The 18,246-nt window shown below is 30.4% G+C and overlaps 2 protein-coding genes across 14 annotated transcripts in view; one reads left to right on the top strand and one right to left on the bottom strand.

Moving 5' to 3' along the window:
- The window catches only part of LOC411347 (peripheral plasma membrane protein CASK), a 258,807-nt gene extending 250,139 nt beyond the window's left edge, over window positions 1-8,668 (top strand). For 12 of the 13 annotated variants that reach the window (XM_006559916.3, XM_006559918.3, XM_006559926.2 and 9 more), the window contains 5 exons: window positions 3,236-3,355; window positions 3,552-3,668; window positions 3,918-4,025; window positions 4,085-4,260; window positions 4,813-4,992. In XM_006559916.3, coding sequence (XP_006559979.1) covers window positions 3,236-3,355; window positions 3,552-3,668; window positions 3,918-4,025; window positions 4,085-4,260; window positions 4,813-4,992 — 701 coding nt within the window. Of the gene's footprint in view, window positions 1-3,235; window positions 3,356-3,551; window positions 3,669-3,917; window positions 4,026-4,084; window positions 4,261-4,812 lie in introns of all 13 variants that reach the window. The other variant, XM_026442980.1, reaches the window with a different exon arrangement.
- Window positions 8,669-10,503: 1,835 nt separating this feature from the next.
- On the bottom strand, window positions 10,504-17,767 carry LOC409025 (apolipoprotein D). Its single transcript, XM_392555.7, has 4 exons — window positions 17,245-17,767; window positions 13,754-13,982; window positions 12,075-12,246; window positions 10,504-10,868 (listed from the first exon to the last, which is right to left on the bottom strand). The coding sequence occupies exons 1-4, from the start codon at window positions 17,395-17,397 to the stop codon at window positions 10,709-10,711; spliced, it is 714 nt and encodes a 237-aa protein (XP_392555.1). The 5' UTR covers window positions 17,398-17,767; the 3' UTR covers window positions 10,504-10,708.
- Window positions 17,768-18,246: the final 479 nt, after the last annotated feature.

Raw genomic sequence — 18,246 nt, forward strand, 5'->3', positions numbered from 1 at the left:
TAATATTAAATTTATACATAATGTTTCAGAATTATAAATTAGTGAGACAAAGTATTATAGGAAGAATAATGGAAAAAAAATATATTTTTTGTTCAATAAATATAGGATAACGTATAAGGACACTCACTTTGTTCTATGTAAAATTTTGTGAAAAGGCTAGTAGATCTTTCTTTTCTATTTTCATATTTTATTTTAGTATTATTATATTTTATATACATCGAGTTATATTAGGTAATACAGAACATGCTTTCATGCAGCGTGCTTCAATGCATGCTTTCGCTAATCATTTCACGCACCTACGCTTGTTTCGCACGACACCACTCGCAAGCACATCGTCGCAGCATTGTTATGTTGAGATTTTCAACATAAATTTCCATTACACAAGTTTCATTTTAAACATTAAAAAATTATAAAAAAATTTATTCATAAATAAATTTATCACATGTTATATTTTATTATATTACTATGTTACTATTGAAATTAATATTAATATACCCAATTCAGTTTTTATGATTTATATCTTATTTCTAAAAAATCTGTGTAAAACAAAAAAATATATATTGCACATAAAAAAAGAATAGAAGAATGGTACCAGACGTGAAAACCCGATAACAATAGTTGCTCTGGAACAAAACATAAAAAGCTTCATTTAATTTTTATTTATTTTAAATATTTTTTTCATTTTTCAAAAAAATAAGGACAACTGAAACAATGGAATGTACAGAGATTTCAAACCTCACATTTATATAGCAATTTATGCGCTTCATACATTGTATTATTGGATAAATTATGATCTTGAAATCGCAAAACTAAATAAATTTAAATCCCTATATATTTTATATTACGACAATTGCTAACACAAATAAAATTTAGATTTTTTCATGTAAAAATTTTGAGGAAGAATCAAAAAATTTATCGTCGAAACCTATTCAGAACATAGAGAAAACCATGCCATTGAAGTTACTTTTTGGATCATCCCGATATCTCAATCCGTTGCCGAGATATAAGGATTCAAAGTGTCCATAATGTTTAAAGCGTTATAAATGGGGCCGTTGACCTATATCTTTTCTTGGAAATGTGTACTGTATCTTTCCAAGAATCGCGCACTATATTTTTCCAGGAATCGCGTCTGTCGCTTGTCTGGAGTTTGGAATAGGTCAGTGAGATGAGGTGCGAGCAAGAAGTCCGAATAAATAACAAGGACGGAAATAGTAAACCATAGAAAATTACTCTTTCCTTTACACGACGATATCTCGGTAACCGGAAGTCGTATCGAAATAAATGAAAAGGCATTTTAAAGAGCAAGATTCTGCGCTTCTAACGAGCTTTCATTCGTTAACCGGAAGTTATTATTTTTTGAGTTATGACGATTCAAAGTTTTCCTAATTTTAATAGGATTTAATCAGGTTTAATATAATAATCAAAAAATCACTTTTTCTTTACGCGATAATATCTCGGTAACCGGAAGTCGTATCGGAATAAATAAAAAAGCGTTTTAAAGGACAAGGTTTCGCGCTTCTAATGAGCTTTTATTCATTAATCGGAAGTTATTATCTTCGGAATTATAGTGATTCAAATTTTTTTTAATTTTTAATAAGATTCAATCGAGTTTTAAGACGACATGATAGATATGTTTCTTTCTGAAGAATTTCTATTAAAAAAAAGAGTTGCTTTATATTCACTGCAAATTATATATATTTTATGATTGATCATTAAAAATTAATCATGAAATAATAATTGTCGACATCAAATAAACAAAATAGAAAATCCAATTTTTTTATTCTTAATTTTCATCTTATTTTTTAGAGAATATTAAATATGTAAAATCAAACATTCTTTATATTATTTTTAGAATTTTTGGATAAGAATTTAAGAGTTTAAGCTTTGCTAAAGTCAATTCGAATCATATAAAAACAGAATTGGGCTAATTTTCTGATTTTTCAAAAATATTCACATAATTATTCAAGCAAAATTTTATCTATTGATTCGATTAGGAATCATAATTATGCTTTAATCATGACTCTGATTTTCAAAAATATCAAACACACATACACACACGAATACATACAAAAATATACACTAACTATTCAATGAACATACAACCTTAACTTTTCATCTTGTGACCTGCTGGAACACTCATCTCAGTGGGAATCCCACGCCCTCCTTTATGGTTATGGCTTATCTATGTAAACTGGCTGATTGAATGAGATCTCTTTACCATTAGAGAGAATATGCTTACACAGTGATTGATATTTACTTGAAGTAGTTCTTCACTTCTATTACGCGTAAAATGCTGTTTCGAGCATTTGAGGAAGATGCTGATTAGCAATATACATATATAGATACATATATAGATTTGCTAAATGTTTCAATTACAGCCTCTACCACACGTTACACTTTTACTACGAATTTCAAGGAACGTACGTTATATGAATGGCATAATAATTGATACGAATTTCTTCTTCTATATTTTATTTTTTCGTATCAAAACGTTTATCAAGTAATTCTTTGTCGTCGATATTGTATACTTATTGGGACTATTATTTTGATTATATAGGTTGTTTTATAATATGAGAAAATAACATGGATGAGATATATAAATTTTTAGATGTAATAATATTATTTTTAAATTATTTTAATTTAAAATAAAGAAGGTTTTAATCGAATTATACACAATATTCCTTTTTTTTTTTTTAATATGTATAATTTCATGTTATGAAACAGCCTTCAATTTTCTTTATAGTGTATACTTTTATAATAGTATATAATTTTTCGTGGAAAAATTGTTACTTAATCGCTAGACAATTATCTGGATTGAATCAATTTTATAGAAATCTTGTATGTTCGATCAATTACTTCATTTTTCGTGAATTTATTAAAATTAAAAAAACCAATTTATTAAAATAAAATTGATAACATCTCGTTTTATTAATATACTTAGATTTTCGAATATTTATATTTCATTGTTATTTCAATTTATAAGAATAATCATTTTTATCATTTAAAATTTAGTGAATATAATTTTTCCATGGATGGATTAAACATAAGCTTGATATAAATTGAAATACATTCGTTCTTTCTTGTTTTTTCATGATGAAATATAAGCTCTGAATTCTACAGAGAATTGATCGAACGTACAAGAATAAAAAATCACTCTTTTACAGGATTTTCAAATGATTGATGCTCAGTTTTAATTTAATTAAACATTCGACTAACTAATTTTTTACATTTCCAGTGAATTGCTCAATATTTGGCCGGAAAAAGAAACAGTACAAGGATAAGTATCTCGCAAAACACAACGCAGTATTTGACCAGCTGGATCTGGTCACCTACGAAGAGGTCGTTAAGCTTCCCTGTAAGTACCTAACATCGTCTGTTAAAATTATTATAATAATTAAATTTATTATTAGTTATTTATTTGAATATTTGATCGATTAAATTGCGAATAAAATAAAAACATATACTTTATTAACTTGTGAAATAAATAATTTGTATAAATCGATGTCACTATTTGTTTTTTATTAATATTTTTGTAATAATTTTTCCTACAGATCCTGCATTCCAACGGAAAACATTAGTATTACTGGGAGCACATGGCGTTGGTCGTCGTCAGATAAAAAATACCATTATCGCGAAGCATCCTGATAAATATGCCTATCCTATTCCACGTAAATAGAAACAATCTTATTATTACATTTTCAAAAACTATTTGGAATATAATATTATTTGTTCAATTTTTCATTTTCAAGAAGTATTTATCTTTTTCCTTAAGAATTATTTCAATAATTTATTTCTGTTTCTTTGTTTTTTAACTAAATTACATTTCTCTTAACCATCTTTAAAATCCGAAAGAAAATTAATATTTGATCGAATCTCTAACTCTAAGAACAGGTACTAAGATTTCGTTGATTTTTCAGATACAACGAGGCCTCCACGGAACGACGAAGAGAATGGTCGCAATTATTACTTCATATCGCACGATGAAATGATGAACGATATCCATTCCAATGAATACCTCGAATATGGTAAATATTCATATCGTATTACTTCGATTTCTACCAACTTCATCATTTCTAAATCGCAGGTACGCACGAGAACGCAATGTACGGAACGAAGCTCGAGACGATCCGGAAAATTCACGAAGAGGGGAAGGTGGCGATATTGGACGTCGAGCCCCAAGCCTTGAAAGTGTTGCGTACAGCAGAGTTCGCGCCTTATGTAGTTTTCATCGCTGCTCCAGTGTTCGAAAATATCACCGATGTAAGTAACGAATATCGATCGTTAACATCTTCCCCGGGGAATCGGGTTAATTATCGTCATAAGGTCACCTAATTGAATTATGATTAATCGACTTTTGACGAGATTACGAAACTTCAACGCTTCCATTTAATTCAATTATTTAAATTTTCCCGCCAACAATTACTCGGCTGACTGGATGAAAGTATGCACGAGATTTACATTTAGAAGATACATTTCTTGAATTGGCAAAAATAAATAGGAAAGAAGAGAGATAAAGAATAAAATTATAAATTAAAAATGGATTACAATAAAAAATAATATAATATTCATAGAGTGCTATAACATCAGAATAATATTATATTGGCATTTAATAACTAGCATTACGTATAATAATACAACTAATACTATAATAATAATAAATAATAGAATATTTTTAACAGATACGTCATGAATATTTTAATATCTCTTTCAGTAATCTCCACGAATCTTTATCAAAATTGTTAATTTTCCATCAATATACAACGATACACGAGTGACGTGAAAAACAACGAACATTTTAACGAAATGTTCCAGTGCGACGGGAGCCTGGCAAGACTGGCGAAAGAGTCTGACTCGCTGAAGCAAGCGTACGGCCACTTTTTCGACCTGACCATCGTGAACAACGAGATAGACGAGACGATCGCGCAATTGGAGGCGGCCATCGAGCGTGTACACACGACACCCCAATGGGTACCGGTTTCCTGGGTCTACTGACAGCGAACCTCGCCAATTCGGCAGATCACTAACTGCAATGGCTCGTCGAACGTGAAACAGTGATCATCGAATCGCGATCCACCGAACGACCGGTCCGTTTGCGATCGTTTTAACGCGGAAACGATAATCTTCACGGCGTCGTGCGCCTTTAACAATTCACGGTGTTCGTGGGGGATTAGTATCGTGGCCGTTTCGAGGCGGGCAGCCGCGTATAAACGTAACGTCGGACCAATCGAACGAACGAATTTACCGTCGATAATTCTTCGATCGATCAACACCACGATATCGACTGGAACGCGTGACTTTGGCCGTGTGTTCATCGACTTTTTTCATTACTATTTCAATTATTCTAATTATTATATCGTTATTGTTATCGAGCGGAGAGTGGCGAAGAGACGAAACTGTTATATCACCGAGGCGTATAAATACGACAATCAAAAAAAAAAAAAAGAAAAGAAAAGAAAAGAGAGAAAAAAGGTAAAAATAAAAGGAAGAAAGGCAGAGAGAGAACAGAGGTATTTCGATTTAATTAATTAAGGCTCCATAGGACTATAATAACGTTGCTGCTTCCTCGAGATAAATAAATATAAGCAATACGATTTCCACGTGTAATCTATCGTCTCGGTTAAAATACGTTCAACGAGTTGTAATTAAAATTAAAAAAAAAAAAAAAAAAAAAGAAAAAACCGAGTTCATTTCCCCGCGAATTATAGTTATACACTCTCGATCGCGCAGTTTTCTCTCTCACCCTCTTCGCGCGTTCTTCCGCTTTTTCTATTTCATTTTCCTCTCCATCTTGTCTCTCTTTTTCTCTTTCTCTCTTTTCCTCTCTCTCTCTCTCTCTCCATTCCATAATCTTGTTTCTTGCATTTTTTCCTCCAATACATTCCTCGCGCCACGAATTTTTTAGCGCGCGTACACGAATTTATCGCTAGTTTCGTCAGTCTGTACGCAAGCGATAACAATGGTAAACGAAAAAAGAGAAAAGAAAAAAAGGAAGATAAAGGATGAATCGAAAAGCAGCAACACAGTTTACAGTTTGCTTTTTTTCGAGGATCAATCTATCGATAAGGATCATGATGAGGAACGGTCGTTCGAATGTTGACATGTACCGCTTGTACCGTTCTTGAGAAAAAAAAGAAAAGAAAAAAAAAAAGAAAAAAAAAAAAGAGAAAAAAGAAAAAAAACGATAAAAATCTGTCAATCGACTATCCGTAACCTAATAATTGCCCCCCTATCGTATTCTCTTATAACTATTTACACGAAACGAAAAGAAAAAGAAGGAAGAAAGTGGAGAAAAAAAAAAAAGAAAGAAAGAAAAACACTAGGACCGCGCTGTTCGATAGTCCGGCATTTCCGCCCGCTAAATCCCACCGTAAATAGTCAATCTTTGCTCGAGTTGAAGGAAATACACGGACTATCGTAACGGCTAGTCGTTTACCTGTAACTTTTAAGCAGTAGAAAGAAACTTCGCCGATTTCGTCTAGAGTACTTCCAACATCCAACGAAAGGTTCATCTATGAGACTTCGAGATGAACCTTCGTACGTAACAATGTATATGCGCGAGCGCTGTTCTTCCTTAGCCATATTTTCTTTTACCTTTCTCTTCTCTCTCTCTCTCTTTTCTCTCTTTCTATCTCTTTCTCTTTCTCTCTGTTTCTTTCTTGACTCGAGGATCTTCGGTTTTCTCCAGAAACTTTCCCGTTTTATTTCTTTCTCTCGCCGAATCTAGGACGCGGAGATCTCGTGCAGTTCCTCGTCGTTGTATCGTTCCTCGAGCGAAATCAAAGAGCATCGACCGGAATAATTATCGTATAAAAATAATAATAATAATAATAACAATGAATCTCGTTGCTGCTTTTTGGCTCGATGTTTCGGAGCGACGAACGAACACATCTTAGATCCCGGAAAGATCAAAGGAAGAAGAAAAAAAAAAAAAGAAAAAACGTGATGATTTTACGTTCGACACAAACGACAAAACACACGTACACACATCAAACTGTAATATCACTCGGTTCGCATTGCACCCTCGTACAAAGCGCATAATCGAATGACGAAGTAAGAGAGAAACGCGGTTTACTATACGATATTTATAACACGTAAACTCAAGTAAATAGATAGATCTACCAAATCTATATGAAATAATAACTAAACACCGTCTCGCATTAAAGGGAAATAATTTAAAAAGATAAAGGTAAAAATAAAGTTACAAAAGTCTAGTACACACGTACATACACGCGCATACACTGACAAAAATACACGAATACACGCGTAGACGCTTACATGAAAACATAACGCAAAATACACGCAACATATAATATACATATATATATATATATAAATATATATTTACATATATATAAATTATACAAAAGTTACACTTTACAACGTATGGACGAACATTAATATACATACATACACATGGACAAGTAACGCGGATTCACGAGAAACAGATTTAACGATTTAGATAATTAATTACGAGCGAATTAAAATAAAATTAATTGTGTAACTAATTAATACTAAATTATTAGAAGACTAATTAGGAGAAATTTGCATATGCAGCCCGTAGAGCGAAGAAGGAGTGAATGCGTGTACGTACGGGTATGGTGTGAATCTCTAATTGCATTTCGGCGATCTGCGTTTTTGATCGACCCTTCACGCGGCTTTGTTCAGAACTTGTTCAATTACAGCTCAACTACTTATATTTGAGAAGAAGAAGAAAAAAAATAAATGAATAAAAAATAAAAAGATTAAAAAAAGAACATTCGAGAGGAACATACGCACACACGTACACATGGCACATACGTACATGCATACCGACATACGTAAAACATATGTGCATACATTTCAAATTTGCAAAACACGCGTACACATATAGGTTTTACTACGTTCTTCCTATTCGACACACGATATTAGTCATCGAGCGTGTAATTATCCTTTAATAAACGCGATAAATACTTCGATGGCGGAGTTAAATACAAGTGAAAATAAAAAAAAAAGAAGAAATAAAAAGAATCAAACCAACAAAGAGAAATCGAAGAAAAATGCCATCGAGCGCGTTATTATACTTAGCGAGGAACGGCTGCGAGAACGTCGACAAGCAGCAGCAGGGCCCACCACAAATACGAAGACAAGTCTGAAATCATTAAAAAAAAAGGGGGGGGGAAGGGAAGGAAGGAAAAAAAAAAATGAAAAAGAACGTCGCGTGAAACTACGTGAAGGAAAGCTCGTGTCGGTATGATCGTTTTGTGTGAGTGAGAAAACTTATCCGAGACGCAAGAAGAACGAATCTTCAGTGATTTTGTAATATTTCTTATAAGTTGTAGCTGCCATATCCAATAAAATTAAGTACTATAGGTGCGCTGGGTGATTATCTGACGACGACTGTTGACGATTAACTCGATTCTAATGGTGATGATGGTGGTGTTGATGATGACATATAATGATGATGATGATGATGATGATGATGATGATGATGATGATCAAAATGATCCTACGTGCTCCTGCAAGTGTGTGTCCGCGACTTTGGATGAGTTACGCTAAGATGTTGAAAGACGACGGGTCTAAAGAAAACAATAACAAGTTCATTACAATTATGTAATTATAAGTAAGAGAAAGAGACGAAGAGTATTATAACACGTTGTTAATTGAATTAATAAAACTAGCCCAAAGTGTCTAAGTAGCTTTTGTTTCATCACCCTTCTTGTTGATCTCTTAGCCTTTCGCTGCGAGAAAACAGTATACAGGATGTTTGGATACATGTTGGATCTCGTTCAAGGATTGATAAATAGATTGACAATTGATTATCAATTGATTTTCAATTAATCTTTGATTGATTGGTCGATCGACGAATAATATCTAACTGAATTTTGTTTGAAAATTAACCGGCAATTGATCACTTTTTAACTTAAATTATTGATTGGTTATTGATTGTCCATTGATTATTCATTACTCAGTTATCATTTATTGATTGATCACTGATGGACCATTTAGTAGCCATTTGACTACTCAATAACCATTGAGGCTACTCACCTGTTGGCTACTCCAACAGTTAAACATTAAGTAATCAACATGTATCAAAAAAAAAAAAACTATTTCCTTCAACTTGTATACCAGAAACATTTATTATCCTGAAAGACATTAATTGTAAAATGAAAACTTAATGCGTGGAATTTTTTAATAATATGTATTACATTTTTAGATTTAACAATAAAACTTGTATCACTCCAAATATTTGATATAGTGAAATAATAAATTAAATTATTAGGTATGCGGGAAGTATGTGGAATGTTTTTATAAAATACAACTTAAAATTACAATAGTTTAAAATAATACTTATTGTTTTAGATTATTTTAGATAATAAAGCTTTACTTTAAACATATAATCAAATTTCGGATTAACTATTTTAAGAATAGGAAAATATAATGTGGGATAAAATTTATGAAAAAATTGTTTTAAAAAATAGTTAAACAATAATTATTCATTGACTTCTATAGGCAAATTTTGAAACATCTGTGTTATTTATTTACGTATTGCGTAGTACTATATTATAGATAGTTATATAATTGTAAATATTTATATAGTTTAAAACGCAATATTCTTAATATAAGAATTAGAAAGAATGTTATTATTAACCATAAAACTATAGTTTTTATTAATATTAAAAATCTTTATATAATTATTAACAGTATTTCAAGCAACGAAAATTTAATTAATTAAATTAAAATTATAACGATCTTTATTTGTATATTACAAATATATAAAATTTTAATAAAATTGTTACAAAAAGAAAAATAAAAACCTATGAAAATATAATCATTTACGTTAAATAATAATTAAACAATGGTTATATTGTCTATTTGTAATATTGAAAATATGACATAAAATATTTCTTTCAAATATAATATTATAATATTTAATATTTTTAATAATTTAATGATACAAATATTCTTTTAATGTATATACATATTTTATTCCTATATACAATTGTTCTGATATTGCATAATATAAGAAAAAATTGTATGTCATCGATAATTTCTTCAATATAAGTGAAAGAATGTATAATTTTCAATAATGAAAATTGTCAATAATTAAATTTTATATTATAAAATTATTATAATTTCAATAATTTAATTTTTTTTTACAATTTCATAAATGTATATTGTATATTGTCGTCACCACTTATATCACAAAAATTTATCAGATGTTTAAATACTTAAATCGATCACACAATTTAATCATAATCTATCTATCTAAATCTATTTGAAATCAATCTTAACTTTAAAATATAGTATAATAATATTTTAATAGACTAGTACTGTGATCCATATCACACTCGTTGAATATTACAATATTTGCGCATAATTTTTTTATATCACGCCAATTTTTTGATACAATTTTTCATAATTACTTCATATATCATTATATTCACAATTGTTTTTAATTACTAAAGAAAATGTATTGAAGGATTTATATAAATCTTCAATATTTCAAAGATGATCATGTATTAATACGAGAAAATGTGTATTTATTAGTAGATACAATATTGCAACACATGTGAAAATAAAATTAATACTTTTTATTATTGTATTTTAAACAACATAGAATGAATTAATAATCCTAAAGGAAAATATAATACATTTATTGCTAAATATAATAAAACTAAATATATATATATAAGATTGTACCTATTTAAACAAATAGTGCATAATGAATTTAAACACGTCGATGCTTCCGTTTCAGAGGGTGTTTCCGTGCAGCATTGTTTCTTCTGGCTATTACTGATGGTGGAATCAGCATGTCCATTTCGGAAATTTCTGTTTTGTTACACTGATTCTGATCCATAGGGAACATGTACTCCAGATCGATGTCATATCTTCAAATAAAGAAAGGATCAAAATAATTGGTAATGTAACAATTTATTTATAGTATTTGGAATTAATTTTACATTAATAATCGTTGAAATTAATTACTAATTAAAACTGATTAACAATAATTGATAGTATTTCCGGTAATATCATACAGAGAATTGCACTGAGTAAATATAATAGATTATGTAAGATTTTAGAAAAATTTTTCGTCTTATCTCTTCTATTATTATATTCTCCTGATATAAAATTAAAAATTTGAAAAGAAATTTTAAACAATTGTTTTTCTTAAAGATTTTCTTTTTTTGTATATAGGAGAACATAATCTGATAAGAAGTAAAACGTGAAATTTTTTGAGAATTATTTGAATGACATAGAGAAATCACAATTTATAGTACAATTAAGTATATTAAAACAAAAATTTAATTTTATTTAAACAATTCATTTTATTAATAACTGTGTAGTTCCAACATTTCCTGAGAAGATGGCACCACCAATCAAGCTGTATTATTTCACTGTCGATAAAAAGTACGAGAAGTTTCAGCACTTTTCAAAGAGATGGCACAACTAGTCAAAGACCACAAAAAAAATTATTTTTATTTTTATTATAATTTATTTTATTTTATTTTTTTTTTTTGTTTTTCTTACACTTTTTGAGAATATAACAAATTAAAAAAATAAATAAAAGAGCTAATACATTAAATTCTAAAATATTTTATCATGCTATCTCTTCTTCAATTATATTCTCCTATTACAAAATTGTAAGTTTGAACAAAAATTTGTTCTGCCAGAAATTTCAATTTTGTATTAAGAGGTAAGATTCAAAAAAATTCGAAATATTTCTCACACCTGACAATATTTCATAAATAAATATTTCATGAATTCCAAAACTAAATGTCCCAAAATATATTCATTCCTTCGTTCTTTCTAGAATTTCTTAATTAGGATTTCTAAAATATTCTGAAGATCGTAGAAAATTAATTTAAAAAAATGACAAATTTATTAATGGACAAATTTACTTGCTAAAACAACGAAGCAAACCTGTCAGAATCTTTCAAGCTTTCACTTGGAATATTCTGGATTCTATTCTGGAATGAATATTTCATGAGCCTACATGTGTGGTGTTAGATATCCATCGTATTAATTCAATTCTCGCACAGGTTCAATCGTCAGTTATTCACGTTTACGAGAAATAGGATCGTATTGTTACTCACCTGGGCAACTTCTCGCGTAGATAAGAAATAACGTTAGTTCCAAGACTCGGCTCTCGGCTCATGATGAAGCTCGATAAGTATCGAGGAGTTTTGCTTTGTTCCGCACAATGCATCAACAATGCCCAAGATTTATAATCCGAATCTAGTACATACGTATTGTACACTCCTTCATCTGTAAAATATGAGTATCATGTGAGAATTCAAAATTTTTTATATTTTAATTGATTATATTTGTTTTTCTTTTATGTGAGAATTTATGATTCTTCTGAAAGAATCGTTAAATGTTAGATTTATAAAATATGAAGCATTTCTAACATCTCTGATTATGAATATACATCATAATATAACATTAATTTCATCAAAAATTAATAAAAGTTTTAAAACTTATGAATTTGACAATTTGATAATTTTATTGATAAATAAAAATTTTTACTTTTATGAAATAGATATTATGCATATCTTTTATGTAAAATATAACACATAATTGATTTTTTCCAGTATATTCAAGTAATAATATTAATTATATATAATTCTATCAGAATGAAATATCTCAAAAGAGATAAATCAAATATAATTCATCTTAAATCGATTGAATAGAAAATGAACACGTTACTATGGAATAGAAAAAGAAGAGAAGTGGGTGAACTAGATAAGTATAGTGTATAGAAATGAAAATATAACATTATATTGGACAGCATAAAAATAATGTATAATGCTATCGGTAGTTTCCGGCTGTCAGTCGTATCTTTCTAAAAGAAGATTTCGTCTACAGCTTACAGCTTATATTTGCATTCATAAAATATGCATTACGTATTATAGAATCATTATTTTTGCATATTTTCTTAACCAGAAACAAAGGACTATCTACATTTACATATATTTATTCTTCTAAAAAGCAGCAACTATTTTAAGCATTTTCCATTGAAAAATATGATATAAATAAATAATCATATGTGAAATTTCAAGTAATATTTCTTAATCATTTTAAAATATCTGATATATTGATTATACTTGTACTATAAATGATCAAGCTGATTTCTTATCTCTCAAAAAAGTAAATTATATTAAGTATAATTGACGTATATTTCTTTTTTCAAAAGATATCATTTTACTATTTTCCTCTAAAAAGAAGAGGTAATCTATGAGAAGATAATTAAACCCTATTTTTGGGTTGGTTATCAGCATCATATATGATACTTTCTGTATCAGTATCCTTAATATAATTGGATGAAATATATAAGGCTATTTTTAACTCAATAAATGCTCCGCTATATTTTATTTTTTTTAAAATAATATAAAATACTCATTTTAATAAAATTAATAATATTTCGTATATATTAATCATCTACATTCAAACAATAAATGACAATTTCCGTTAATAACAGAATTCTTCCATTAATAATAGAATTTTATTAATATTTACAGATATTAACATTGACTAAATTCACAAAATTATTACATTTTAATTTTCCTTACCTTGTACAGAGTAGATGGGATCCTAAATTATCCAAAAGTTTATGCAAAATTTAACAATTTAATTAAAATCTTATAATCGTACACGTTATGATATATCTTTAATTTATTAAAATTTTCAATTTGCATAGGTTTTAAAAAAAAAAATTCGAATAAACACCAATATCCAAGAATATTTGAGAATCGAATCGAAAATTTCTACTTACACGGATACTCGGCGTGCACCCAATGTGCAGGCAGTTCAGGGGACGGTATCTTCCAGGTGATATTGCCGACGAGTTGCTCATTGATAGGATCGTCTGTGAAGCTATAAGTGAAATTCATTGTAACCTCGGTGCTTTCCGGGGAAATCGACAATTCGGCTCGCATGCATCTGTAAGCGAGGGCCTCCTCGGAGCTTGCATAGTACTGCACTATATACCACGAACCGAGGAACTGGAAGAAAACGCGTGCCCTTTATTGCCGCATAGGAGGAAACGTGTCTTCACGGTTAATCCGCCAACTTATCCACGCCTTGTACACTCTTCTTGTTGTTCGCGTTGCAATGTTAATCGAAACGCCTAGTGCTCTAATGGACTTGTGCTTGGGAGTAAGTTCTCGAGGAAAATATGCATGTAGATATATATGGGAGACGGATTACTAAATGCATTCCACGAGGAGAGATGTAATTAAATTAATCGTGTTAATGGCAAGAGATGCCATTAATTCAACATTGTTGTTTCATTAGACGTATTTTGAACTATTTCTATATCATTATTTCTGAAAGGATATTTTTGTGCAATTACGTAGATTTTAGATTTATCAAATACATATATACATCTTATTTTTATTCTAAAAGTAGATATACTCGATAAATCGTTTATTAAAGTTCTACATACGAAGAAAGATAAATGTGATTGCAAAAGTTTCTTTAGAAAAGAGGGTTTTTCTTTCTCTATTAAGCATTTAAGGCTTCATGCGAGGTTCAGACTGTGTATAGACGAAGCGAAATAGGGTAGATATATGCACGGTGAAAAATAGAATCTGAAGATCAATTTTATTTTCTTTATATGAAAGAAAATCTATATCTATTTATATTTTTATTTCGATAAAAATAATTTCCCAATTTTAATACACGTGGTTTTATTATTCGTTATCGAATATTTAACCCTTAATCTTCTCTATTCGTATGAAATAACTTTTGTATTTCGAACGAAAGCGATAGATGGTCTATTGTACGAGTGATTTATGCGAGAGTGGAAAATTCGGTATCCCAGTCCAGTGTAAATGCTGCAGAGAGGTTCATCGGTGTTTACGTGAGGCAGGTCATGCAATCGTTGCCGCGGACTGTCATTTAGTTTGGCATGCAATGCAAAACTATCTCCCTTTCTACCTCTCGTGTATTCATCCTCTTGCACGACGATCCATCTCTGTCTTGATTATCATTATTTCACCTCCATGTCGATATTAACACGTTCGTGAACGAAGGATGAAAATTCATTCGTTGTTGATTTTTTCCAAGCAAATATTCGAAACGTGTTTTCTATTTTTTCATTTCTTTTCTTTTAATAATTTTGATTGATACAAGAAGTTAGATAATTTTTCGAATCCTCTTTTAATCCTTCATTGTGCCGTTGAATAGAGAAACTTGAATATAACAATCATTTCAGAATTTATTTAATGTGAATTCTATGAGATTAGTACTGTCAGGAAACATCGATGAGATAGTGTGTATCTAGAGTTTGAAAATTGACTAAGAATAAGTATCGCGTCAGTGGTTTTTGGGTTATCAATGAAGCTGAACGATTCAGTTCATTGCCTATCTGAAAAGAGAATTCCAAGGTTAGAATAAGAAAAAATAATTATCTCGTGTATTATCAGTCAACAATAGTTTACTATTGTAAATAAGAATCTAAGTTTGCGAAATGTTTCTTTTATATTTCGGAAACTAATAGATTTTCAACAAAAGCATTAAGAAATTATAAAAAAGAAAAAAATCACACAATGAAGAGTAGATCAATTTTTGTTTTAAAAGGGAAAAGAAAGAGATGAAAGTAATGAAACTTTTTCCTAATTTCATTTATCACATTTCATTTATCCTTTTATTATCTCTGTAAAAGTTGATCTCTTCCAAATAATTATTATTATTAATCTATCAGTACTCTAATGAAAAAAATCAACAAACTCGTAGAAATAAATAAAATCAAAGATCAGTTCCCAATAATTCCTATATTTAATGCAAATAAGATGCATTAATTTCAAGATCGTAATTAGATATAATGATAAAATTTCCAAAATTAAAAAAAAAAAGAGAGAGAAAGATAAGATTCAATCTAAAATAATAAATACAACGGAAATATACAGAAAGGTGTTCAATGGAAGCGAGCAGTTTTATATGCACACAAAGTAATGTCCGAAATAGCCTTCCTTTAAACACGCATAAAGTTCCAAAAATAAATTGCATGGAGTCTTCCTTTGAAAGAAACTCGCGATATTTTACGCGAGGTCCTTGTCTTCCCCAACTGTCTTCCCAATCTTATAGAAATATAAAATCCCTGAAAATATCGATTCTCAAAATTGTTCCGAGTCCAGTTGTTTTATTTAAAAAAGGGAGAAAAATGTTTAAAAGAATGATATAAAAATATCAATAAAAGACTGTTCTACGCTTGTAATTAATAATAATTCTCGATATTTATGTTAATCGCCATTAATCATTAAAATCACAAATATTAACGAATATCAAGCACTTTATCTATTTTTACATCGATGACATGACAGGCAAGTTGAGAAACACTGTTGGAAACACGAAAATTACAATGAAGTTTACGTTCGACTAAATTTCTTCCATCAAATATCGGAGAATTTCGTTTAAACGAATCTCGTAGACGCTAAACATCTTTTGTGATGTTAAAATCATACCGCAATGCCACGAGGAAATTGTAATTCCTGTTATTTTCATTCCAATCGAGGAGAATTCAACAAACGCGTCCCAATTGCGCTCCCTGCAATTATTATTATATATTCATCGTGCATATTGATCGGATATCCGTCGTGATCGTCTATTTGTGAAATCAGAATATCAACGAGATACACGTAACCCGATGTTCAATGATTCTGTCGTAGCAATTAGGGAAAATTCACCAGTTGATTATCTGCATTAACATGTCGCTAACTTGCTATATTTGATCACAATGAAGCTTCTCGCTGTCCAAGATGATATCAAGAATCGTTATAGTACTTTCCTATCAATTTATTACGCTTTGAATCTGTATTTTTCCTGATTAATCTTTATTCTCATTAATTCTGGATTAATTAAAAAAAACATAAATCGATTTTAGAAAATTGATCTTCAGATTTTGTAACAATAGAATCATATTTAATATGATTATATTGATTTTTTTTTATTGTATACAATCATACTTTTCACTGTTACGCTATTTAAACAGAAAAACAAATATAACAATTCTTCAAAATTATTAATAAAATGAGAGAAATAAACTAAGGAGACATCATATACGTTACCTATTCCCATTTCCATTTCATTTTCAATCATCTATTTACAACAAGCACATTGATCCTAATTGAACCAAACTAAAGATCACAAAATCAACAAAAACCAGCACAAACCCGCACTGCAAATGTATAAATTCCACGAAGAATTCATGGACGAAACAAAACAATAACGAAAAAACAATGACCATGCCGCGAGAAAACGTACCTCGGATATGTCAAAATTTCTGATTCCCTTTACTTTGGGACACTTGGTCTTGTCCTCCCGCCTCTTCCACGTAGCGTCCACGCTATAGCCTATGAGGAACAGTAGCGCTATTATCGTGGAACAGAATCTCGCACGCTTCGTTCCGGGCTGCATTTCTCTCGGTCACATTCAACCTCGCCTCTATCCGGTTGGCACACACGCGGTGCTTCTCTTACTTCTTCGCTCGATAGGTTCGCCTGGTCGACTAAAGGCCACCGAGCCGGACAGAATGAAGAGCGGACGCGCTCATGGCTACCACTATCTTGACAAAACCGAGAGGGGGTGGCCACTATCACGTTCCTCCCTTCGCATTCTTCCACTCTTCCCGTTTTCAATCGGCAACTTGTGTCCGCACGTCACGCGTACGTACGATCCTCGTAACTGGCGCCAGCCTAGCCTCCACCAGGACTTTGTTGATCGTAGGCGTGATCGCCGTCACGGCTAAAGAAGGGCATCGACTGTTAGACCACCTCGTCCCGCTTACTATCCTATATACGAGGCTCTTCGCGGTTTTTTATTACACGACGCTCCGTGTGTTCAAGGTAAACCGCGAACAATGTTCGCCGGAGCTTTATATCCGGTCCGGTGAGCAACGGTGATCGATATACGCGTGCATTTCGTAACCGAGATAGTTTTATTGGATTTTCTTTCTGAACGAGTGAGGAGAGAAAATTTTTATTCCGTTAAAATACGCGTAATTTCGTATCTAGAATAAATGATTTGAAAAAGGGTATTGGAATAAGTGTAAAATCTTTTGCAGAATAATGTTCTCGCTTTGAGATTGAAATTAAATGTTAGTAAGAAAAAAAAAATTATGTAAGTATGTATATATATATATCTAGATATGTGATATAAATTATATTCCATTTTAATAAATTTTCAAAATTTGACCGAATATTGTAGTATGATTTGTAAAGGTATGTTTAGTTTTATGTAGAAAAAATAATATTAAATTTAAAGAAT

The sequence above is a fragment of the Apis mellifera genome, linkage group LG9 (genome assembly GCF_003254395.2).
Source record: "Apis mellifera strain DH4 linkage group LG9, Amel_HAv3.1, whole genome shotgun sequence".
In the NCBI taxonomy this organism is placed as follows: Eukaryota; Metazoa; Arthropoda; class Insecta; order Hymenoptera; family Apidae; genus Apis; species Apis mellifera.

Excerpts from the sequence above, each read along its gene's own strand:
- LOC409025 (XM_392555.7), bottom strand. The coding sequence starts at position 17,397 with ATGCAGCCCGGAACGAAGCGTGCGAGATTCTGTTCCACGATAATAGCG. Across the intron at positions 13,983-17,244 it reads GAAATTTTGACATATCCGAG|TTCCTCGGTTCGTGGTATAT; the intron begins GTACGTTTTCTC and ends GTTTTCTTCCAG. Across the intron at positions 10,869-12,074 it reads CTACGCGAGAAGTTGCCCAG|ATATGACATCGATCTGGAGT; the intron begins GTGAGTAACAAT and ends CTTTATTTGAAG.